The 25,365-nt window shown below is 38.4% G+C and overlaps 1 protein-coding gene across 1 annotated transcript; it reads right to left on the bottom strand.

The window, feature by feature from the left end:
• Window positions 1-2,462: 2,462 nt before the first annotated feature.
• Window positions 2,463-3,506, bottom strand: LOC308690641 (trace amine-associated receptor 13c-like; the record flags this gene model as incomplete). The annotated part of the gene is made up of 1 exon (XM_081365242.1): window positions 2,463-3,506. Exon 1 carries the CDS (start codon window positions 3,465-3,467, stop codon window positions 2,463-2,465), a length of 1,005 nt encoding a protein of 334 aa, XP_081221368.1. The 5' UTR covers window positions 3,468-3,506.
• Between the last annotated feature and the right edge of the window lie 21,859 nt (window positions 3,507-25,365).

Here is a 25,365-nt window from a genome sequence, read left to right as displayed (position 1 = left end):
AAAACTGAACACCAATCAGCCAGCTACAAAAAGCCCTCAGTTTAGCCATTTCAAGAACTTTGCAAGCATGGATGGAAGGAGAGCAAGAGGAAGAGGAAGATGTGGAGGATGAGGAGGACGAGGAGGATGAGGAGGACGAGGAGGACGAGGAGGACGTGGAGGACGAAGAGGACAAGGTCAAGGTCGAAGAGGCCATGCACCCACCCCTATTTCTGATGATATAAGAGCAACTTTGGTGGACCATGTCATCAACCATGGCCTGACTATGAGGGAAGCTGGGCAGAGAGTCCACCCACATCTAAGCCGCTTCACAGTGGCATCTGTAAGAACATTCTGACTAGAACACAGGTATGTCTTCACCTCTCTGCCTTCTACTCTACTCAGATGGTATTTACAGCACTGTACTACAGTATATCACATTACCACATCATGTAAAACAACAGGGTATTGCAGGGTGCTAATGCTCCTTTTGCAGCCAAAGTGGTAGTTTTTGTGAAACATACCATGATTACTTATATTGAGATGTTTCAGTACAGTGGATGATACAGTATATACAGTAAAGTACTGTAAGAAAAAGAAGCAAACCGAGGACAATTTGTGGTTGTATTTCTCTAGAATGACTAGAAGACCTTCTGGGGGAGGACGCCAACGCCTGTTCACACAACAGCAGGAACTTGCCGTTGTGGACCTAGTGAGGGCAGACAATGCCACCCGTCTCCACCAGCTACTACAGAAAATACTTGCAGACAGGCAAGTGTTCAACAACATAAACCATGTGAGCATCACCACCATCAGACGCATCTTGGGAAAACACAACATCACCATGAAGCAGCTCTACAGGGTCCCATTTGAGAGGAACCGTGTCAGGGTCAAAGGACTTCGAGCTGAATATGTACGGGTAAGTGTAACTGTCCTTTACATTTACAATACAGTATTGGTGAAATCCAGTAGCAGCTGAATATGTACCATATCAGTACCACATGGATCCATTCGGAGAGCTACACGGGTACCTGTGTGATGGGGTGAGGGTTCTGTATGTGTAGCACTGTAGTACAGTAATATGTTTTGTTTTTTTGTTACAGAGAATCTTGGCCATGGATGGAGCTGCACAGCCTCATGAATTCATTTTCATTGATGAAGCTGAATTCGACCTGAGCAAAACAAGACGAAGGGGTCGTAATGTAATTGGCCAAAGGGCAATTGTGGACACATTTTTTTTTTTTGCACAATTTTTGGTTGTTTGAAAATGTGCCTCCTGAAAATATGCCTTCTGAATAAACAGTGAAAATCAAAGACTGCAGTGTTTTATATAAAGTAGACTAGTGTGTTCAACCTGCTCTGAAAGTGTATGCATATGATGCAAGTATGTGTCATTTTGTCATCAGAGTTACATTTTGACAAATGAATGTTAGGTTTTGATAGTAGAGTTTCAATTTGACACAGATGTGAATGGTATATTTCCCAGTGTTGTGTCATGTTTACTTGTGTGTAGAGTTTTGGCACAATGAGCGAAGTTTTGCAAAATGTGTTCAAGCAACGGGCAAAAACTGTACTATGTACTGTCTGTAGTAAGTGTAACACTGAACCAAAAAAAAGGCCTAAATCATTATGATGAATGGAGAAGTGTTTTGCATTCATCATAGTGTTTCACATTGAGCACATCAGTGTTCAACTGGTTCTTATAAATGTCTATTCATATGATGGTTTGTGTATGTCATAAACAAAATACCATTTTGAGAAGAAATAACATTGTTTTGAATGTAAAGTTTAATTTTGCAGGAGAATTGAGGGGTTTTGCCCATTGTGTGTGTGTTTTTTTTTTTCTGATTTGTGTGTAGAGTTCTGAGAATATGAGGCATGCTTTCGGAAAATGTGTGTAAACAATCGAGAAAAACGAAGAAAAAATATTTTCTGTTTCTACATTGCATTGGCGTTTCCGGTTTACTTGTTACCTCTCTCAGCAGATTACTTTCACTGTAGAACATTGTATTGAAATGTAGATATAAGCCTATGAAAGACCAAAGAGCTTTAGATTTAGAACACCAGTGTTTGCATGGTATATCCAAAAATTTATTATTATGAAAAAAGTGTTTGCCATTTGATGCAAATGCTTCTTTCTGACATGTGTTTATAGCATTTTGAATGCAGTGTTGCATTTTGAAGGAGATGTGAGGCATTTTGCATTTTGTGTGTGCAGTTTTGAGAATTGTGTGTAGAGTTTTGAAAAAAGGAGACCTAGTTTTGATAACGTGTGTAAGCAACTGGTAAAAACTGTAATACAATTTATGAACATTGTGTCGATTTATTTCAATGTGTGAGGAAAGAAGTTAAATTGAACGTCAAATGCAGAAAACATACTCTCTGAAATAAGCTACACACTAAGATACATGTAGTGTAAATTACAAATATAAATCCTACAAAGATAATCATATCCTTTATGACTGACAGCTTTACCAGTTTAATTACAATTGATGCTTTGTAAAAATATCGACCAGAGAGGATGATGGCTGAAATATCTTCAGAGTTAAGATGTGTTTAACTGTCTTTTTAAACCAGGGGTAAAATAAAGCATAGATCAGTGGATTCAGACCTGAATTTGTGTACAAGACCCATGTCAAAACATTTATGGTTGTGGAAGAGATTGCTGATATAGAACAGATATAGTATGGTATAAAGCAAAGCATATAAACTATCACAATGATTCCTAATGTCAGAGCAGCTTTAGTCTCAGATTTCCTCTTCAATGAACCTTCCATTACACATTTACCACCCTTCATCAGAGAGTTTATAACTTTCACATGCTGATGTACTACATAGAAAATCCTCAAATATAAAGTTATGATTAGGGTACATGGAAAACTAAAAGACACGAACAGATCAGTGACAAACCAGGCAAACCCCATTGTAAGAGAACACTTTCCATAACACATGTCTGTTCTGAGTGGATTGTCAAAATATCCATTATTAATTACAAGGATAGTGTTATAAGTTGAAAAACAAACCCAGCTCAGACAGATGCTCACTAAAGTTTTAGTTGTGGTTATTTTCTGTGGGTACTGTAAAGGGTGACACACAGCCACATAACGATCAACAGCAATTAAAACTAAATTACTGAGAGATCCTGAGAAAACCAATCCAATGATTATCATAAACAGTTTACATAAAGTGTCTCCAAAGTACCAACACGTCTCAATCTGCCTAGAGCCCTCTACGGGTAAAAGAACTCCCATAAGCATGTCGGCCACAGCCAGAGAGAGAATAATCAGGTTTGTTGGAGTGTGAAGCTTCTTGAAGTGAGAGATGGAGATGATCACCAGCAGGTTCAGAAACACAGTCCATGCTGACAGCAATGATACAAACACATACATGATATTGTATTCATATTTAGAGCGTTTTCCCTTGATACATGATGAGTTGATGGCAGGAAAGCAGTATTGAGTCTCATGATCCTCTGTCTCATAGGCCATGAGTGAGTCTCCTGCTGTTAGGAGTTGGTTCTGCTCTTCCTCTTGTCATATAATTTATACAGTGTCTGGATCAGACGGCCCACCCATCTCCTGCCCACTGATGATGTAACATTCAAATGGTTTTTTTTTTTTTTATTATGAATTTTTTTAATTCTCTCTTTTTTTTAACATTAGCTTTGAAATGCAATACATTTCTTCAGTCCAGATTAGAATTCTCTTACACTGGTCAAAAGTTAATGCTTTTTTTGTTGTTGTTTTTGCTTCATTTCTTCACTGTCTTGTTGTAGTTTAGTACAGTGGTTCTCAACTCCAGTCCTCGGGACCCGCTGCTCTGCACATTTTGTATGTCTCTCTTATCTGACACACTCAAATCAGTTCATGGAGTCTCTTCTAACGAGCTGATGATCTGGTTCAGGTGTGTTAAATAAGGGAGACATACAAAATGTGCAGAGCAGTGGGTCCCGAGGACTGGAGTTGAGAACCACTGGTTTAGGATTTCCACATGAAAGCAAAGCACAGGAGGAACTGAACTGAACACAGGTGTGGGGTTTTTGCTGTAATCAGTAATCAGCCACTGTAGATCACGCTTCCTTTGAGCGGCTCCTGGAACTCATCTGAGGGGTCCCTTGGTGAGGTTAAGATGATTTCTGTGAATTAGGAATGGGGTCCAGAAATAGAGGGGTTATGTCATCCATTGGAACTCAAGAATGCTTGAGCTGTCCATAATCCTCACAGTTTATCCTGTAAAATAACTATTGCAATGTAATAGGTGGGCAATAACTGTCCCCTATACAGAACACATTATCAAAAATGGTGAAATAATCTTTATACTGTAGAGTGAAAAAGCTATTGAATTGAACATATGTGTAATAAAAAGGTTTCAGTTCCCAATGACATCCATTATATGGACAAAAATAAATAAAATACAATAAAAGTCAGTGGGAAGCGAAACTGTCTGGTTACCCACATTCTACAAAATATATCTTACCGGTTTGGTAAGACATGAGTGCGAGGGTCTTTTTACAATACAGATGTCAGGGTTCTGTCACTTCTGTCTAGTCTATTTCTTGGCTTTGTGATAGAGCCCTGACACTCCTGTTTTGTCTTGACTGTGGGCCTTGTTTCATGCTGCTTGTGTTTATCATTGGCTGCGTGTTCATGTCTCGTTTTGTGTTAGCACATGGCTTGTGATTTGTTTTATTTGCCATGTGCCTGAGTTTTTGTCATGTTTGGTGTGAGCACATGACTTGTCATGTTTGTTTCCTTGTGCCATGTGCTCTCCTGTCGATTGGGCTGGTTTGTTGTCTAAGGTACCCTCATGTTTCTTGTTTCCTGCCAAGTCCAGTCTGTAAAGTTTTGCTACCTGCCTTGTTTTCCCCTACAGGGTTAGTTTTGGTTAGTGATGGCCAGATCGAGGCCTCGTGAAGCAATGAAACAGTTGAACCAAATGTGCCATATTGTTTCGAGGCTTCGAATCAATCCGACACCCGTCTCAACGGTGACACCTAGTGGTCACTTGCAGGTGTTGATCTAAAACAACCTTGACAAGCCATTCAAAAAATGTTTTTTTTTTTTATTATTGTATTTTTCTAATATGTGAAGCTTGTAACCTATAGGCTCCTCACTGTGCATAATGTTATTTTGGTCCTGCAAAATTTTCAAAAATATGAATTTCTCTGCTGTGGAAGGACTTAGCCTACTTCTTTTTTTACAGATAATTTCTCCACCCTTTGAAAAAATTCTCTCACAAGGGACACTTGTTGCTGGCATGCAAAGATATTTTTTAGCAAGGACATACAAATGAGGAAAGATTACTGCTCTCTCTTTCCAGTAAGTTAGTGGATCATGAGTTCTGGGCAAATATGCATTGCTGATGTATTTTTTCACTTCCACTGTGGCATCAGCTGTAGCATTGTGTGTCTCATATGTAGACCTATAAAATGTATATTCACACTATATTATATTATATTATATTATATTCACATTGAAGCTATTTTTAACATGATTGGCAGTTGTGATTGGGACATTCGCAGGGGCGTAGCAACCGGGGGGGACGGGGGGGACATGTCCCCCTCACTTTTAGAAACAGGTGATTCTGTCCCCCGCATTTTTTTGACCCAGCGCCAATATTTCCGACCGTGTTCTCTGATTTGTTACTTAGACTTGAGTGAACTAACATTCATCCAATCACAGCACGAATCATCTCTTGGGCGTGTCTGCCATGAGCTTCAAATCTCTTGTTGCTCTCTTGCGAATTTTCGTTCGCTGTTTAGTCACTTTGCTGTTTGGCCGTCTGGGGTAAAATGAACCCCAGAAAAAAGCAGAGGACATTACATCCTTTTTTCAAACACGCACTGCAAGTATGTATGTCGCGATGACATGAATCACGCGTAAAGTTTCCTTGTTGATTTAACCAACTGTAACGCAGTAAGACCGTATATGAGACCGTCTATGAGTAAGACGTGTACGACAACAGAAACCGTATGGACCTCGTCACGTCGCGCCGGATTGTGCCGAGTGTGTGTTAAATGCTCTCCTACTTGTCGCTTTGGATAAAAAGCATCTGCTGCCTAATGCCTAAATTTTATAAATGAGACGTAACAGATTATTCCCATCAGGTAGGCTACGCAACGTCATAAGACGTTGATATTTGGTTAAATTTCGGTTGCGACGTCGGGTGACCAAAATAATGTTAAAACTTTGTAAATACATTGATTTAGGTTTTATTTAGGCCTATATATTTAATAAAATGCATGTTGTATAAAACTAGGGGGAAAATGCCCTTTATAAAGGTACAAAAAATTAGTGTTTTCAAACAGTGATGTAATGAAACATTGACAATTTAAGTTTGAAGGGAGTAAAGCCTCTGTTTATGCTACTAATTAAGGAAATGTAATTTTTCCAAAAGAAGAACTTTTATTTTAAATAATTGTTCATTTTAAATCAGCCTTCTTCAGTGTGATATGTTACCATATTATCATGCTTAACACTGAGAATTTGAATAATTGTAATGTGATGATCAGATGCAGATAACTAAATCAAAGAATATCATTTTGGGCAGTTGACAGGTGGATTATTTATTTGTAACAGTAGATTAGGGTGACTCAAAGTGCACCGGATTAATAAATTTATCTTTAAAATGTACTAAATTGTCTTCCGGGGGACCATGCCCCCGGACCCCCCTAGAGGTAGGCTACCAGGCTCCACCCACAAAAATAATGTGGGAATATGATAATCTACAAAAAAATACATATTTTCATTATTAGGATTTTACTACCTCCGCCTCATTTTTAACCAGGAAAAACCCTGTTATGAACATCGCCTTTGGATCACATCCTATGGTCACATACAGCTTTTGTCCCCCCCACTTTTAGAATGGCTGCTACGCCCCTGGACATTCGATTGTAGGGCATAGGGCTATGGACTTTTTAAACAGTGTCCCAAAAGTTTGTAATTATATTTCAATTATAATTATATTTCAAACAGTGCATTGCTTAGATGGCCCAGCAGTGTCAGTAGTAGGCCTTGGGTAATGAAAAAATGGCAGGATGAGTGCTCCTCAAATGGCGCATCATGGATGATGTATTGACATCGATATGACCTGTAATGTCTCAGCAGCGTCTTCAGTTTGCTTATGAGCTGCGATCTCTCTCGAGAAACCACGCTTGTGCATTCTTTTCTCTGATTCGATCATAAACTAGCGTATTACATACCGTTTCACAGCTGGCGAACGATCCCACGCTTCAGCGGCATCACTACGACACGGCATTATTGCGGCTTTTGTTCACACAGCGCGCGTTCCGGGACTGAAAGTGGCAATGTTACTAGGTCCCCAACCCGGCATCAATCCCAGGTCGTGTTTGCGTTCACACAGAAGACACTCTGGCAATTTGCCGGGTTCAAAGCGCTGTGTGAAAGGGGCTCAATGGAGGTGAAAGACTATAATCTTAAGTTAAGAGCTCGCTCATGTACTGGGGCGCTAAACCATTTAGTGCTTTCTTTGTAAGTAATCAGCAATATTTTAAAATGTATGCGATGTTTAATAGGGAGCCAGTGCAGTTTTGACAGAACTGGGCTAATATGGTCATACTTCCTGGTTCTGGTAAGAACTCGAGCTGCTGCGTTTTGGACCAGCTGTAGTTTGTTTATTAAGCGTGCAGGGCAACCACCCAGTAGAGCATTACAATAATCTAGCCTTGAGGTCATGAACGCATGAACTAACTGTTCCGTATTTTTCCTTGAAAGTACATGTCGTAATTAATTTTAAGATGGAAGAATGCGGTTTTACAGATGCTAGAAACGTGGCTTTCAAATAAAAGATTGGAATCAAAGAGCACACCCAGGAGGTTTTTGTCCAATAATTAGAAACTGTTTTTTTTTTTTTTTTCAGAATTAAGTAGTAGGAAATTAACCAAATTTTTATACCAACTATGCATTGCGTTGTAACGTTCTGCCTATACAAGGCAGGATACACCACAAAATATACATTCTAGACCCTCTATGAAAGCGTTGGATAGAATTGCTCACAATATAAACAAAACAACAAGCAAGATCAAATGACAACCTAAAGTGTATTAAATAGAAAGTACCGATATATACAAAAATGTATGTAAGTGTGTGTTCCAGTCCAATGTTGTGTATGTGTGTGCGTTGAATCGGTAAGCCGTTTTAAGTCCGTGCACATGATGAGGAACAGCGCTGTCCTGTAAAGCAATCTCCAAGGTGAAATAATCCAGTAAGTATATCTCCACAAAGAGTCAAACAGTCACAGTCAATGACAGCCAAGCCGTGTAGTGTGATCAATCGCTAATCCACAAGAGCAATAGTAAAATTGCTCCCGAATGCCGGTAAGCCGGCTCCCTTTAACAGAAGTGAAGTTGATCAGCTGAAGTATGACGTCACAGGGATTCCCAGGTGTAACGATCAAGACTCTCGCTCAGAAAACAGTAAGACCAACACTCGACAGGGGCAACAAAAACCCAGGGATTCTTTAATATAAGAACATCTGACATACACTCACCTAAAGGATTATTAGGAACACCATACTAATACTGTGTTTGACCCCCTTTCACCTTCAGAACTGCCTTAATTCTACGTGGCATTGATTCAACAAGGTGCTGAAAGCATTCTTTAGAAATGTTGGCCCATATTGATAGGATAGCATCTTGCAGTTGATGGAGATTTGTGGGATGCACATCCAGGGCACGAAGCTCCCGTTCCACCACATCCCAAAGATGCTCTATTGGGTTGAGATCTGGTGACTGTGGGGGCCATTTTAGTACAGTGAACTCACTGTCATGTTCAAGAAACCAATTTGAAATGATTCGAGCTTTGTGACATGGTGCATTATCCTGCTGGAAGTAGCCATCAGAGGATGGGTACATGGTGGTCATAAAGGGATGGACATGGTCAGAAACAATGCTCAGGTAGGCCGTGGCATTTAAACGATGCCCAATTGGCACTAAGGGGCCTAAAGTGTGCCAAGAAAACATCCCCCACACCATTACACCACCACCACCAGCCTGCACAGTGGTAACAAGGCATGATGGATCCATGTTCTCATTCTGTTTACGCCAAATTCTGACTCTACCATCTGAATGTCTCAAATCGAGACTCATTTTTTTTTTTTTTTTTTTTTTTTTTTTTTTTTACAGTTTTTGCCCGTTGCTTGAACACATTTTGCAAAATTTCGCTCATTGTGCCAAAACTCTACACACAAGTAAACATGACACAACACTGGGAAATATACCATTCACATCTGTGTCACATTGAAACTCTACTATCAAAACCTAAACTCTGCTATCAAAACCTAACATTCATTTGCCAAAATTTAACTCTGATGACAAAATGACACATACTTGCATCATATGCATACACTTTCAGATCAGGGGGAATACACTAGTCTACTTTATATAAAACACTGCAGTCTTTGATTTTCACTGTTTATTCAGAAGGCATATTTTCAGGAGGCACATTTTCAAACAACCAAAAATTGTGCAAAATAAAAAATTGTCCACAATTGCCCTTTGGCCAATTACATTACGACCCTGTCGTCTTGTTTTGCTCAGGTCGAATTCAGCTTCATCAATGAAAATGAATTCATGAGGCTGTGCAGCTCCATCCATGGCCAAGATTCTCTGTAACAACAAAAAAAAACATTACTGTACTACAGTACACATACAGAACCCTCACCCCATCACACAGGTACCCGTGTAGCTCTCCGAATGGATCCATGTGGTACTGATGTGGTACATATTCAGCTGCTACTGGATTTCACCAATACTGTATTGTAAATGTAAAGGACAGTTGCCCTTACCCGTACATATTCAGCTCGAAGTCCTTTGACCCTGACACGGTTCCTCTCAAATGGGAACCTGTAGAGCTGCTTCATGGTGATGTTGTGTTTTCCCAAGATGCGTCTGATGGTGGTGATGCTCACATGGTTTATGTTGTTGAACACTTGCCTGTCTGCAAGTATTTTCTGTAGTAGCTGGTGGAGACGGGTGGCATTGTCTGCCCTCACTAGGTCCACAACGGCAAGTTCCTGCTGTTGTGTGAACAGGCGTTGGCGTCCTCCCCCAGAAGGTCTTTTAGTCATTCTAGAGAAATACAACCACAAATTGTCATCGGTTTGCTTCTTTTTCTTACAGTACTTTACTGTATATACTGTATCATCCACTGTACTGAAACATCTCAATATAAGTAATCATGGTATGTTTCACAAAAACTACCACTTTGGCTGCAAAAGGAGCATTAGCACCCTGCAATACCCTGTTGTTTTACATGATGTGGTAATGTGATATACTGTAGTACAGTGCTGTAAATACCATCTGAGTAGAGTAGAAGGCAGAGAGGTGAAGACATACCTGTGTTCTAGTCAGAATGTTCTTACAGATGCCACTGTGAAGCGGCTTAGATGTGGGTGGACTCTCTGCCCAGCTTCCCTCATAGTCAGGCCATGGTTGATGACATGGTCCACCAAAGTTGCTCTTATATCATCAGAAATAGGGGTCCGTGCATGGCCTCTTTGACCTTGACCTTGTCCTCTTCGTCCTCCTCATCCTCCTCGTCCTCCTCTTCCTCTTCCTCTTGCTCTCCCTCCATCCATGCTTGCAAAGTTCTTGAAATGGCTAAACTGAGGGCTTTTTGTAGCTGGCTGATTGGTGTTCAGTTTTGCAAGTAAGTGTCTTCATGTGTGTATTTGAGTGGTTGCAATTACCCGATGTGTTTTGTATTTTGGATACATGTGTTTTCCAAATGGCACCCTGAGATTTCATTTTTGAACTAATTGTCTTATGTATGAAATAGAGTGTAGTATGCAGGACCAAGTGTGTTGCATAAAGGAGTAAGTGTGTTGCAGAATTGCAACTAGAGTGCAAAGCAGCGCTTTTGTTTAAGGTATGGGTACATGTGTTTGAGGTATGGTAACAAAAGCTTCAAGTTGTGTTACTTTAGTCTAAGCATGGGTCTATAGTGTTCAAGCAACGGGCAAAAACTGTATCTATAAATCACTTATGTAAAAATAATTCATTACATTTGGTTTTCCATATCAGAAATTGCAAACAAGTTCTATAGAAACTGTATATAGAATCAATATCTATTGAAATCTATAGGTGTACCAAATGATTCATTGATTAACCATTACAGTATATCATCAGAAATAGGGGTCCGTGCATGGCCTCTTCGACCTTGACCTTGTCCTCTTCGTCCTCCTCATCCTCCTCGTCCTCCTCTTCCTCTTCCTCTTGCTCTCCCTCCATCCATGCTTGCAAAGTTCTTGAAATGGCTAAACTGAGGGCTTTTTGTAGCTGGCTGATTGGTGTTCAGTTTTGCAAGTAAGTGTCTTCATGTGTGTATTTGAGTGGTTGCAATTACCCGATGTGTTTTGTATTTTGGATACATGTGTTTTCCAAATGGCACCCTGAGATTTCATTTTTGAACTAAGTGTCTTATGTATGAAATAGAGTGTAGTATGCAGGACCAAGTGTGTTGCATAAAGGAGTAAGTGTGTTGCAGAATTGCAACTAGAGTGCAAAGCAGCGCTTTTGTTTAAGGTATGGGTACATGTGTTTGAGGTATGGTAACAAAAGCTTCAAGTTGTGTTACTTTAGTCTAAGCATGGGTCTATAGTGTTCAAGCAACGGGCAAAAACTGTATTAGGATAAACCCCTTGAGATGCATCATCTCGTTTTCAAGGGGGTCCTAAAATACATCACGACCATCACATAAGAACAATAATAAAAAAAAAACAAGAATACAATTATACATATTAGACAAACAAATACATACAGAAACACAAACACAAAAAAACAAAACAAAAAAAAAACACATTACTATTAACCAAAATATACCGAACTTTACAACCATTAGATCAAATTGACAGAAATACATTTGAAATTGAATATATAAAGTATATATATATATATATATATATATATATATATATATATATATATATATATATATATATATATATACATATATACATACACACATGCATACATATATACATATATGTATTTGGATCACAAAATAATAATACAATTGATTTGAATAAAAAAAAAAAAAAAAAATTCACATTGTGTCAGCATCGTACATTACAAGAGCAGTCAGTCACAAAGTAAGAAGACAAGGTATGCTTAAACATCCCAAATGAAGTGATGGATCTAATATCGGCAGTGTTGGGCAAGTTACTTCGAAACTGTAATGCATTATTTATTACTTGTTACTGTCATTTCAAAGTAATCCGTTACATTACAATATTACTGTATTTAAAATGTAAGGCATTACACTACTATTGCATTACTTTTAAGTTACTCTCACCAAAATAACTGCAAATATGGATTTGGCAATCTAAATGTAGCGTATGATGCTCAGTTAGCTCATTACACATCCAGTAGAAGGTGATGTGGTATCCGACTGAGCTTGGATCCCATAAGAAATTTTACCATGATGTACTATAGTACATACCATGGTATACCATGGTAGTACCATGGTACCTTACATCTAACCATGGTACATACTATATAGTACTTCAGATATTATCATGGTACCATGGTACATTGCATGGTACTGTATATGTTACTATGGTACATAGTATGGTACCTCAGATTTACCATGGTACCTACCATGGTACATACCATAGAACCTCAGATATAACCATGGTACATACTTTATAGTACTTCAGATATTATCATGGTACCATGATAATATCTGAAGTACTATACTGTACAGTATGTTACTATGGTACATAGTATGGTACCTCAGATTTAACATGGTACATGCCCTAGTACCTCAGATATAACTATGGTACATTCTGCCGTACATATTACCATGGTACATACTACCTCAGATATAACCATTGGTACCTCAAATATTACCATGGTACTTTGCATGGACATTTTTACTTTAAGCCCGGGGTAAACTTTAGGCTTAAACTTTAGCAAAAATAAAAATAACTAATGAATAATAACTAAGCCAAATATATTTTTTTTATTTTAATTATTATTGTGACTGCAGTAGTGTGGGCATAGGCCATTTGGTCTATGAACGAGTCATAGATCTCCAAAATCAGTTTTAAATGTATAATTTAATATTAATGAGATTTTTATTTAAGTAATGTTCTAATTCTAGATGTTTGTAAATGCTGCATGATTTTGACGTGGTTTAATCAATGGCCGTGCGCGTGAACTTTGAACATTCATGTCGCTTTCAAACACTGGAGCGGCCGCGGCGCAGAGTTGCCATGGAAACGGCGCTGGACCACTGCGACTGGTAAGCAGGAAACTCCCTCTCTCGCTGTTGAGAATGTACTATCCGCTGCAGGCTCACTCATCTCGGCTCTGTCTGATTAACGTACAGGAAGTGAAACATTTTGCGCGAACGTTTCTCCTCTGCTGATCTCTCGCGGTGATTTTGGCGAATTTGTATGAAGAAAAAACTCCTTATTCCAGGTTAACTAACAATGCTTGTAACGCGCGTTACTGACATTTGTACCGAGTAAAATATTACTTTTTTTCCCCTGTAATGCCTTACATTACCGCGTTACAGCAAAAAGCAATGCATTACAGTAATTAATTACTTTTGTAACGCGTTACTCCCAACACTGAATATCGGAAGGTAAGTTATTCCAATCTAAGGTGGCTTTGAACATAAAAGCTCTTATGCCAACTGTCTTCTTGGCTCGGGGGACAGAAAAATAAAGCTGAACAGAATGCCTCAAATAATAATTTGAAGTAATAGGAACAAAATACTGTTTTAAATAAAGCGGGTAATTGAAATGGATACATTTGAATATTAGTTGAAGCCAGTGCATTTGTCTTCTTATATTTAAAGATGGCCAATTCAGGGCATAATACATTGTGCAATGATGGGTGAGAAAAGGGCATCCAAGGACAAATCTGCACAGTCTGTTATAAGCAGTTTTGAGACGGGAAAGGTCTGATTTTACAGAGTTTTGGTAAACAACATCACAATAGTCAAAAATCGGAAGTATAAGTTGAGAAGCGAGTTTCCTGCGCACACTATAAGTGAAGCAATTACGAGATCGATATAAAATGTTAATTCCATAATTGACTTTACGTAAGATATGACCAATATGAATTTTGAAAGAAAGCTCAGAATCTAGCCATACACCAAGATATTTAAATTTATCAACTTGAGGCAGAGGAGTACGGTCAGAACAAGTTATTATACAGGAATTGGTTTCAGATTTGAGTTTTTGTCTGGTACCAAAAATCATGAGATATGTTTTAGTTTTGTTGAGCAATAATTTGTTATGAGAAAGCCAATCCTGTAAAATTTTGAAATCATACTGAAGACACGCTTGAATTTGTGTAAGATCATGTTTAGATGTATATAAGACGGTGTCATTAGCATAAAGTTGAGCACAACAGTTATTAAGAATTGATGGTAAATTATTAACGCAAATAGAAAAAAGTAGTGGTCCCAAAGTTGAGCCCTGGGGCACACCTCTTTGCTGAGTTAGCAGATTAGATTTATTTCCATGTAGGATAACACATTGTTTTCTATTATGGAGGTATGCACTAAACCACAATACAGCATTTTTAGACAGACCAGTAGCATAGAGCTTATCTAAAAGAAGATAATGATCAACAAGGTCAAAGGCTTTAGTCAAGTCAATAAATATTGCACCTGTAAGTTCCCCATTATCTGCAGCAGAATAGACATCATTGGTGAATTTAAGAAGGGCAGTAGATGTGGAGTGGTTGGACCTAAAGCCAGATTGAAATGGTGATAATATATTGTTTGCACTAAGAAAGTGTGAGAGTTGATTATAAATTAATTTTTCAAACACTTTAGCAATAGAACATATAATAGATATGGGTCTGTAATTGTTAAGATCTAGTACATCTCCTCCTTTATGTATTGGAGTGATGCGTACGCACTTCCAGATAGCTGGTAACTCACATGAAGACAAAGAGAGGTTGAATAAATCAGTAAGTGGATGTCACATATCACTCACATTAAGCGTCTTAAATGAGGAAGAACGCTTGATTACGCTGCCGTTGTCTGTTTTAGCGGAATACTGCCATCTAGTGGTTGCAGGTTTTCTCAGACATCTGTGTGTGTGGATCACGCAAGGCGAAAACGCGAAATGAAAGTCTCAAAATCCAAATGAATCAAAAACGATCGACTCAGAAACGAGTCAATGAATGCACGCAGGGGCGGACTGGCCATCTGGAGCACCGGGACTTTTCCCGGTGGGCCGCTGGCCAAAGTGGGCCGGCCCACCCGGTACACATATACTAGCCTATATATATATATATATATATATATATATTTTTTTTTTTTTTTTAAATGACGGAAATCAATACATTTATTTTCTACGCAAATGGATGAGTGAGAGACGATCGCGCGGCCGACAAGTGTTTTGTGAGTGGATTGCACTCCCTCCCTGTTAATTAGTTTGGTCTACTCCATTGCGTATCTTGAAACACGCCCCCTTTCACGTCCTGGAACACACCAAGCCGACGCCGATGAACTAGCGCTGATGAAAGCCGACTGTGTTGTCGCGTCGCGGGAAAAAAAGCTGCACTTGAACACACCGAGAAAACTACAGCCGGCTGTCAGCTAGAATGCGCGTTCTGCGTCTGCGTGTAAATGAGACAACGGTCTATTTCTACAGATATATTCATATTCATCATTCAAAAAGAGAAACGGACGCTGCCGGCTGCAGATAAGTTACACAAACTGTAAACAAAGCAGTGCGTGCTTACCGTTTTGAATATCAATCCTGCAAAACACTTTCTTTATTCCACTCCGCTCATGTTAATATTGAAATATTCGCCAAGGAGGTAACATGACGTGACATTAGAACAGCCTTCTGTAGCGTTTTGACTTCTTTGCTCGCTGTTTTGCTATTATTATCGTGCACTGACTTGTTCACTAACCAGATAATTATTTTATAATAATTTATATAATTATTATAATTGTCCATGTATGACAAGAGGAAGTAAAGAAAAGGTGGAGCTGAAAGGTTACGTTACGTGTTAAAAAAAGAATTAGAGGTAGATGCAACACAAATGCACATCTTACTTGTTGCATGCGCAAATTCTGGCCTACATTATTACAAAATCGAGGTTTTGTATTAACAACTATGTCTCTATTTGTACAAAATGCTGCACATTCATGTGATTTTGGATTTTGCACACACAAGTTGTATTGTATTAGTTTAAATGTAGTGACGCACATTTGTGAATTTGTCAAATAGATGGGTAGTTGTGCACACATTAATAATTAGCACCAGGCCTATTCATTTGTAGTTGTTTGTGTGTGGGTTGTGAAATGCTTAAAAACCGCGAAAAGAAAGTCTCAAAATCCAAATGAATCAAATGAGATCGACTCAGAAAAGACGTCAATGAATGCACGCGCGTCACCTGATCCACACATGCACATCTTCTGTGTTGCATGCGCAAATTATGATACACTAATACAAAGGAAAACATTTGTATTCACAAAAATGTCTCTATTTGTACAAATTGCTTCACATTCATTCAATTTTGAATTTTGCACACGCAAGTTGAAAGGCATTGATAAAACATTTCTGCAACATGTATCAAGTTCATTGATAAGAGTGCTTGCACGTGTCAATCATACTGATACTATAATCATCCCATAGAAAAAAAGCAATACAGCTGCATATGTGAGGGAAAGACAATTGGCTTGGCAAAAAATAACTGCGTAAATAAAAGTATAAAAGTAAATGCATAAGTTTTTTTTAATTACATTTTAAATATGCTTGCCTGTCTTTTGTTAATTTGCACAGTTGAACAATTTTCTTTTGAGCATGTGGCATGACTTGACAAGCATTTACTTTTCTCTACATCAGTTTCTTAAGAATACAGTGCAATGTATATTGACAAGAAATATTTAGGCCACTGTTTTATTAGGTGTAATCCTTCTGGAGCCAAACGAACTCTTTCCCAAGTCAAAATGAAACACAACAACATTCTCCAAAAAGGTAATGTTTTATTTTAACTGTTGTAAGATCAATGTCTTAAGTTACTTTTACAGTATTCTTCCTATATAGCTAATAGAAAGAAGGCTGAGGCCCGTCTAACTGGCGGGGGTCCACCTCCACCTCCTCTCACCCCACCCCATCTGAGGAGTTGGCTCTTTCACTTTATAAAGGTCGCCCTGTGGTCGATGGTATTCCAGAGGGCACTTCGTCAGACTTTGCTACCTCCCACAACAACTCAAGTGACTTGGTACAATGTAGGTATACCATATTAGTACTTTAGTCATACGTTTGGACAAAACGATCATTAACTCTTGTCATTAGGAAGAAGGCTAAATGCTTCCCAAATGCAGTCATTGTTTCACTTGTGCATTATGCATACATATTCTATTTTACAGCATATGCTGTATACAGTAATCTGTTTTTTTATTCTTGCATGTTCCTAATGTCTTTATTCAGTGTCTGTCATACTGTAGTAATTTACACATTGAGTATCTTTTTTTCTTGCAGTTGCTGATGGACGCATTGTATTATTGGATCCTCCTGAAAACACACAGTCTGTCACAATTGTTAGTGATGCATTTTAAGAACCAGTTGCTTTTAGATCTTTCACTTTGTCTGCCAGACAAAGTAACCTTGCATATTTCCACTCTAGGATGATGATGAAGAGACCACGTCTGCTGTGAATTAGAAAGTGCTGGGAGACCCACAGAGGTATGATGCATATACTGGACAATGCATAGCTTTTTAGACGGAGTGAAAAATGTGTCATTTGTCCTGTGACAGAATCTAGCTGGGGATGTACATGCAGATGAGGGTCCATCTACCTCCACACATAATCTTAGCAGTGTAAGAACTTGTCCCTGGTTGTCTTTATTTACATAATGTTACTATGTGGCAGATTTTCTTCTTTAACCATCTTATTTACTTTGCCTTCCTAGTTGTCAAGTCAAGTCAAGTCATCTTCATTTATATAGCGCTTTTAACAATGTAGATTGTCTCAAAGCAGCTTTACAGAGATAAGCGTATAATTTAAGGCAACAGAGATTGTTTCGGCTGTACAGCAGAGTTAAGTTATTTCCATCTAAATTTAGTTTTAATTGATTTTAATTATTTTAATTTGCTTCCGTCGCAACGATCATTTTTTATTAAATTAGGGGCCGCTAAGACGACACCATTCCCTCTACACAGACTTTAAATGCGAACCTGTGAGAAACGCTGATGGCGTTCACATGCGCATTTAGAGTGGGTTCTATAGTTATGTGCGTTTGAAAATACGCAGGTTTGGAATTCCCTACAAGCCAAGCCTAAACAAAATACTTGTCTTTCCTTATAAATTTTGATAAGGAATTTTATTTTATTTGTTGCTTTGGGGTAGGACCGCGAGACGGATTTTCCCGACAACGCCTTATCTGTAGAGTGGTAGTGGGATCCTCCATAGGGAGAGACTAGTTGGCACTTCAGCACTGCGTTGTCATCGGTCCAGGCGAAGGTCCTTCGTCAGATCTGGATACGGCCTGGATCCGGCAGGCTGCAGGAAAACCTCGGGATAAACACAGACACTAAAATTAGCGTAGATGCCATTCTTCTCATGATGTAACGAGTACATCAGGATTTTTGGGAAGTGTTCCCGGTTCCGGCTGACCTACTATATGCAACCTAACATTGAATTATAGAAGTCTATAATGTATTATGTGAAAGCTAGGTCAAAGAGATGTGTCTTTAATCTGGCTTTGAACTGACAGAGTGTGTCTGCTTCCCGGACAATGGTAGGAAGACTGTTCCAGAGTTTTGGTGCTAAATAGGAGAAGGATCTACCGCCAGCAGTCGATTTTGATATTCTAGGTATTATCAACTGGCCGGAATTTTGAGATCGCAATAGACGTGAAGGACTATAATGCGTTAAGAGCTCGCTCAAGTACTGCGGAGCTAAACCATTCAGTGCTTTGTAAGTCATCAGCAATATTTTAAAATTGATGCGATGTTTAATAGGGAGCCAGTGCAGTTTTGACAGAACCGGGCTAATATGGTCATACTTCCTGGTTCTGGTAAGAACTCGAGCTGCTGCGTTTTGAACCAGCTGTAGTTTGTTTATTAAGCGTGCAGGGCAACCACCCAGTAGAGCATTACAATAATCTAGCCTTGAGGTCATGAACGCATGAACTAACTGCTCCGCATTTGTCAATGAGAGCATATGGCGTAATTTAGATATATTCTTAAGATGGAAAAATGCAGTTTTACAGATACTAGACACGTGACTTTCAAATGAAAGATTGGTATCAAAGAGCACACCCAGGTTCCTAACCGACGACGAAGACTTAACAGAGCAGCCATCAAGTGTTAGACAGTATTCTAGATTATTACGTGAGGAAGTTTTTGTCCAATAATTAGAAACTCTGTTTTTTCAGAATTTAGAAGTAGGAAATTACAAGTCATCCAATTTTTTATATCCGCTATGCATTCCGTTAATTTTGTGAATTGATAAGTTTCTGTTAGGTTTTGAAGAAATATAGAGCTGAGTATCATCGGCATAACAGTGAAAGCTAATGCCATGTTTCCTAATGATATCTCCTAATGGTAGCATGTACAGAGTGAACAGCAGCGGTCCTAGTACTGAGCCTTGTGGTACGCCATACTGAACTTGTGATCGATGAGACATCTCTTCATTTACTGCTACAAACTGATAACGGTCAGATAAGTATGATTTAAACCATGCTAGTGCATTTCCCGTAATGCCAACATAATGTTCTAATCTATTTAATAGAACGTTGTGGTCGATGGTGTCAAATGCAGCACTAAGATCGAGTAACACTAATAGAGAGATACAACCACGATCGGATGATAAGAGCAAATCATTTGTGACTCTAACGAGAGCTGTCTCGGTACTATGGTACGGTCTAAATCCTGACTGGAAATCCTCGCAGATATCAGTTCTTTCAAGAAAGGAACACAGTTGTGAAGACACTGCCTTTTCTAATATCTTTGACAGAAAAGGTAGATTCGAGATCGGCCTGTAATTGACTAATTCTGTAGGATCAAGTTGCGTTTTTTTAACAAGCGGTTTAATCATAGCCAGCTTAAAGTTTTTTGGTACGTATCCTAGAGACAAAGACGAATTAATGATATTAAGAAGAGGATCTATGACCTCTGGAAGTATTTCTTTCAGTAGCTTAGTCGGTATAGGGTCTAACATACATGTTGTAGATTTAGATGATTTAATGAGTTTAGTAAATTCTTCCTCTCCTATAGCAACGAATGAATCAAATTTTTCCTCAGGGAGACTACAATGGACTGCCTGATGTGATACTGTAGTAGACGGTTGCATAGTTATAATTTTGTCCCTGATATTATCAATCTTATAAGTGAAGAAGTTCATAAAGTCATTACTGCTGTGTTGCTTGGAAACTTCGGTGCTTGAAGCTTTATTTTTCGTTAGTTTAGCCACCGTTTCAAATAAATACCTAGGATTATGTTTATTTTCTTCTAATAGGGTTGAAAAATAAGCAGATCTAGCAGCTTTTAAAGCCTCTCTGTAAGTAATTGAGCTCTCTTTCCATGAAATGCGAAATACCTCTAGTTTTGTTTTCTTCCAGTTGCGCTCCATTTTTCTGGCTGCTCTCTTAAGGGCCCGAGTGTGCTCGTTGTACCACGGCGTTGGACTATTTTCTTTAATCTTCTTTAAGCGCAACGGAGCAACTGTGTCTAAAGTGCTGGAAAAGAGAGAGTTAAACGTTTCTGTTGTAATATCTAGTTCTTCTAAGCTATCTGAGATGCTGAGATGATGAAACTGTTTAGGAAGATTATTAATAAAGCAATCTTTAGTAGCAGAAGTGATAGGTCTCACATATTTGTAACACGGAGTCGGCTTTGCAGCCTTGGCTAAATGCAAATTACACGAGACTAGATAATGATCTGAGATGTCATCGCTCTGCTGCAGAATTTCAACGGCATCAACATCTATTCCGTGTGATAATATTAGATCTAGAGTATGATTACGACGATGAGTAGGTCCTGACACGTGTTGTCTAACTCCAATTGAATTTACGTCTTTAAATGCCAATCCCAATGCATCTTTTTCATTATCGATGTGTATATTAAAATCACCAACAATTAGTACTTTATCTGCAGTCAATATTAATTCTGATAGAAAGTCCGCAAATTCTTTGATAAAGTCTGTATGGTGCCCTGGTGGCCTGTATACAGTAGCGAGCACAAATCTCAAACATGATTTATCGTTTACACTATATATTTTTACATTAAGCACCAATGCTTCAAAAGAATTATATTTAAAACTTGATTTCTTAGTGGTTTTGAAACTATTACTATAGATTACAGCAACACCACCCCCTTTGCGTTTCAGACGAGGCTCATGTTTATAACAGTAATCTTGCGGGGTTGATTCATTTAAAGTAATGTAAACGTTTGGTTTTAGCCAGGTTTCTGTCAAACACAGCACATCTAGGTTATTATCTGAAATCATATCATTAACAATGAGTGCTTTTGAAGTAAGCGATCGAATATTCAGCAACCCAAGCTTTAGCATTTGCTCATCTGTATTATAGCTGTTTTTTATTTGTTGAACATCAATTACATTTTTAACCTTAGATGGGTTTAAACGTTTTTTGGATTTCCAAATTCGGGGAACAGACACAGTCTCTATATGATGATATCTAGGTGAAAGAGGCTCTATGTGATGGGATTTATCTGACCTTGGTGACGCGAGGCCGCTAGCAGACGGTCGGTTAAGCCAGTCTGTCTGCTTCCTGACCTGAGCCCCAGATTGTCATGTTTGAGCTCTAAGACTATGAGCCATATTACTAGAGAGAAGAGCAGCACCATCCCAGGAGGGATGAATACCATCTCTTTTCAACAGGTCAGGTTTGCCCCAAAAACTTTTCCAATTGTCTATGAATTCTATATTATTAAGCGGACACCACCGAGACAGCCAACCGTTAAGCAAACATAATCTACTAACTATCTCATCACTCCTGCGAACAGGAAGGGGGCCAGAGCAAATTACAGTCCTTGACATCGTACTTGCAAGTTCACACACCTCTTTAATATTAATTTTGGTGATCTCCGACTGGCGGAGTCGAACATCATTAGTGCCGACATGAATAATGATCTTAGAGAATTTACGATTAGCATTAGCCAGCACTTTTAAATTTTAAACACAATTAAAACTTATGGCAAGCCAAAGTGTTCATAAACGCCTGGTCGGGCGTCTGATTGCACACTGACACGTCAAAAGCGTGCGTTTTGACAGAGAAACGCGCGTCCCTGACGTGCGATTTGCCATAAAAGTGCACGTTCTTAACACACGCTTTGTGGTCACGGAAAACGCGCGTCACAAACGCGCGGTTTTTGCATCAAAACGCGCGTCATCGACGTGTGATCTGCCATTTAAAACGCGCGTTTGCAACGTGCGCTTTGGGGTCACCGAAAACGCGCGTTTTTGACACGCGTTTATAATAACAAAAATGGGCGTTGAAAACGTGTGTTTCGACTAGGACAAAACGCACGCTTTTGACGTGTAAACAGATAACCCAAACAGGCAGTACAAACGTGTGTGAAGTTTCCAACCAGGCGAAAAGGACGTGTGAAATACGAGTTAAAATCAGTTTGAACGGGTCAGTGTCATTGGCTGCTGAAGGCTTGGGTCTAACCATTTCTGTGGGCTTAGGGGGGTTTAGCTACTGTTCATAGACTAGGCTACCACCATTTAACATGCCATAGATCAGGGTATTCAGCCTATCTATTTTGTCCTTTTTTGTAGAACTTATAGAGATAATATATTTAAATTGCAGTTTTATCAAAATTTAGATACAAATAAAATTGCCTTGTTTTTCTTCGCTCATGCCTTTGTCAATATAGGTTTAGGTCTCTTTTATTATCATTAAACCCAAGCAAAACAGCATGGAATTATTGATGGCAAATTTTACAGAGGAGGGGATTATAATTGATGAGTTATTATAATCCAATAGTTATAATTTAAGTTTAAAAAAAGAAAGAGAGAAAAAAACACCGTTTTTTTATTTTCCAATTGTAATTTTGGTAACATTTTACAAAAAGGTTTCATACATTATTTAACTACATTAGTTCACATGAATTAATAATGAACTGCACTTCTACTGAATTTATTGATGTTTGTTAATGTTAATTTCAACGTTTACTAATAATTATTAAAATCAAAAGTTGTATTTGTTAACATTACTTAATGCACTGCGAACTAACAGGGTACTAAAAGGGTACACTTCTCAGATTAGTAAAGAAGTAAAACAAAGTTGTAAAAGTAAAGTTTAAAAAGTTAAAAAAGTTATGAAGTTTAAGTTTATGAACATTTTAAATATATATATATGTATTTTATATATTTACAAAACATTTTCAACCCTAAAACTTCAAGAAAATCAATACAAAGTTCTGGGCCAGATTTTAGGTTGATGTCTCAATAAATGAGCTTCAGGAAAGATTGTATTGTGTGCAGTACCAAATTTTTCCACTAGATGACATCCAAACGTTTATTATTTAATATATTAAAAGTTAATTATAAAAAAAAAAAAGGTTTTATTCAATTGATACAATACAAATGGTAGACAATGTGATTTGAGTTTCACTAAATCTGAATCCACAAAACTACATTTTGAATGTATGTGTTGTTAGTACATGTATGTGTAGTAGCAATAATTGATATCGCAGTTATTTAGGCCACACCACCTACATGCTCCAGGTATTTTTTTGGCTCCTCTGATATGAGAGGTGTAGGCTACTTTGTTTGGGGTGCTCCAAAGTCATTTATTTAGACCAGTTACATAAATACCATTACATAGCAGCAATGCTTAGTAATAATTGATTCCATAATATACAGATTTTTTTCAGTCTAAATCTTTGTCCCTGCTCTTTTCCAAGGAAGAGAAGACAGGGCTATCACTGATTCACCCCTGGCCTAATGTAATGTAAGTGTCTTAAGTGTAAGGGTACTTTTTGGCGTCGCCCTGATCATTAACTGCATAGTCGTAAGTTTTGACACATTAAACCTTGTGCATCAATTACAAAAATTACACATAGGTCCAGTGAACAAAAATGTCCTTATACAGACACACTCATAAAAATTTGAAGCATGGGAGTGCAGACTTAAGTTTGGTCCCATTTTAAAGACGACGGTTGCCAGATTATTTAAAAAGTGAAAGAAAAAAGCTATATAGGTTTTAAGTTTAGGAAAAATTATTTATGAACAATATTGTATATAAATCATATATTTTATGAAACATGTTGAACTCAAAAAGGGCTAGAAAAATAAAAGCCATAAATCTAAAGTTGCAAAATAAGAATAATAAGTTCCAAATTTGAGGTTGATGTATCAAAAAAGAGCTTTCATTAAAAGTTTGTTTGGACGCAGTGCCAGATTTTCCCCATTAGATGCAGCAAAGCTCCACTGAGACGGTACAGTAGTTTTTTCTCTAAAATCACACACACACGTTGTTATAAACTTTACTCCAGAGATATTTTGTCGTACAACACAATTTGTTTTATTTTGTGACTTCAAACATTTGCTGCAATATTTTTGTCTTGTTTGGACTACTAACAAACAACAGAAACAAACTTTCTGTGTCCCAGTCTTGCAGCATAGAAGTGAACAACAACTGTATATAATAGAGAAAGAGGATAGAAATTAGGGCTGGGCGATATATCGCATGACATTGTTATGCGCATCTCGTCAGTAAAGCCGGTTCCTTGATTAGTAGTGAATCGCCATCACCTGCTTTCAGATGGAGCGGCATTTACTATACAGAGCCGTAGTTCACTGACAAGCTGAGCCATATCGCATTAATTATCGCAGGCGTCCGTTTTCATTAATCTAAAAACTCCTACATTCAACACAGCACAATGGATGCAATGCTCATTAATATGAAATACTTCACTCAACTGTTCCATTGCAGAATTAAGTCATCCCTCCAGGTAAAACTTGGCTGCACACTGGACGATTGTCTCCCTGTCTTCGAGAGTCCGACACTGGATATTTAATGACCCAAGGAGAGAAAGGCTGTTTGAAGCCTCTTCTAAAGCCTCCCTGGTCTCCTCAACGCTTATGGCATCTTGGATCTAAAAATGAAAAGTTCTTAGTAACATATCAACTTGTACTTTAGCAAAAACACAGTGAATTGTCCAGGACTTGGCATCAGCATTAACCAAACACATGCCTTCTGCAGCTGGCTCCTGAACCCCTCATCGACAGCTTCTGTCAGGTCCACATCTTCTGCTGCCTCTCCCACAACAAGACTGAAGAGTCGTGGGGCAAAAAAGTGGATCAGGCAGATACTGATCATTTTTCCAATCAATTTGTAATCCCCTTTTGAGATGGCTGAAAAAAAAAAAAAAGTTTCAAATAGGCATTTGTATTCACATTTGTTAATTTCACTG

The sequence above is a fragment of the Scardinius erythrophthalmus genome (genome assembly GCF_964197995.2).
Source record: "Scardinius erythrophthalmus genome assembly, chromosome: 1".
Lineage (NCBI taxonomy): Eukaryota > Metazoa > Chordata > Actinopteri > Cypriniformes > Leuciscidae > Scardinius > Scardinius erythrophthalmus.
Note: the sequence above shows the minus strand (reverse complement) of the source record. Positions and strands in the feature narration are given on the sequence as shown.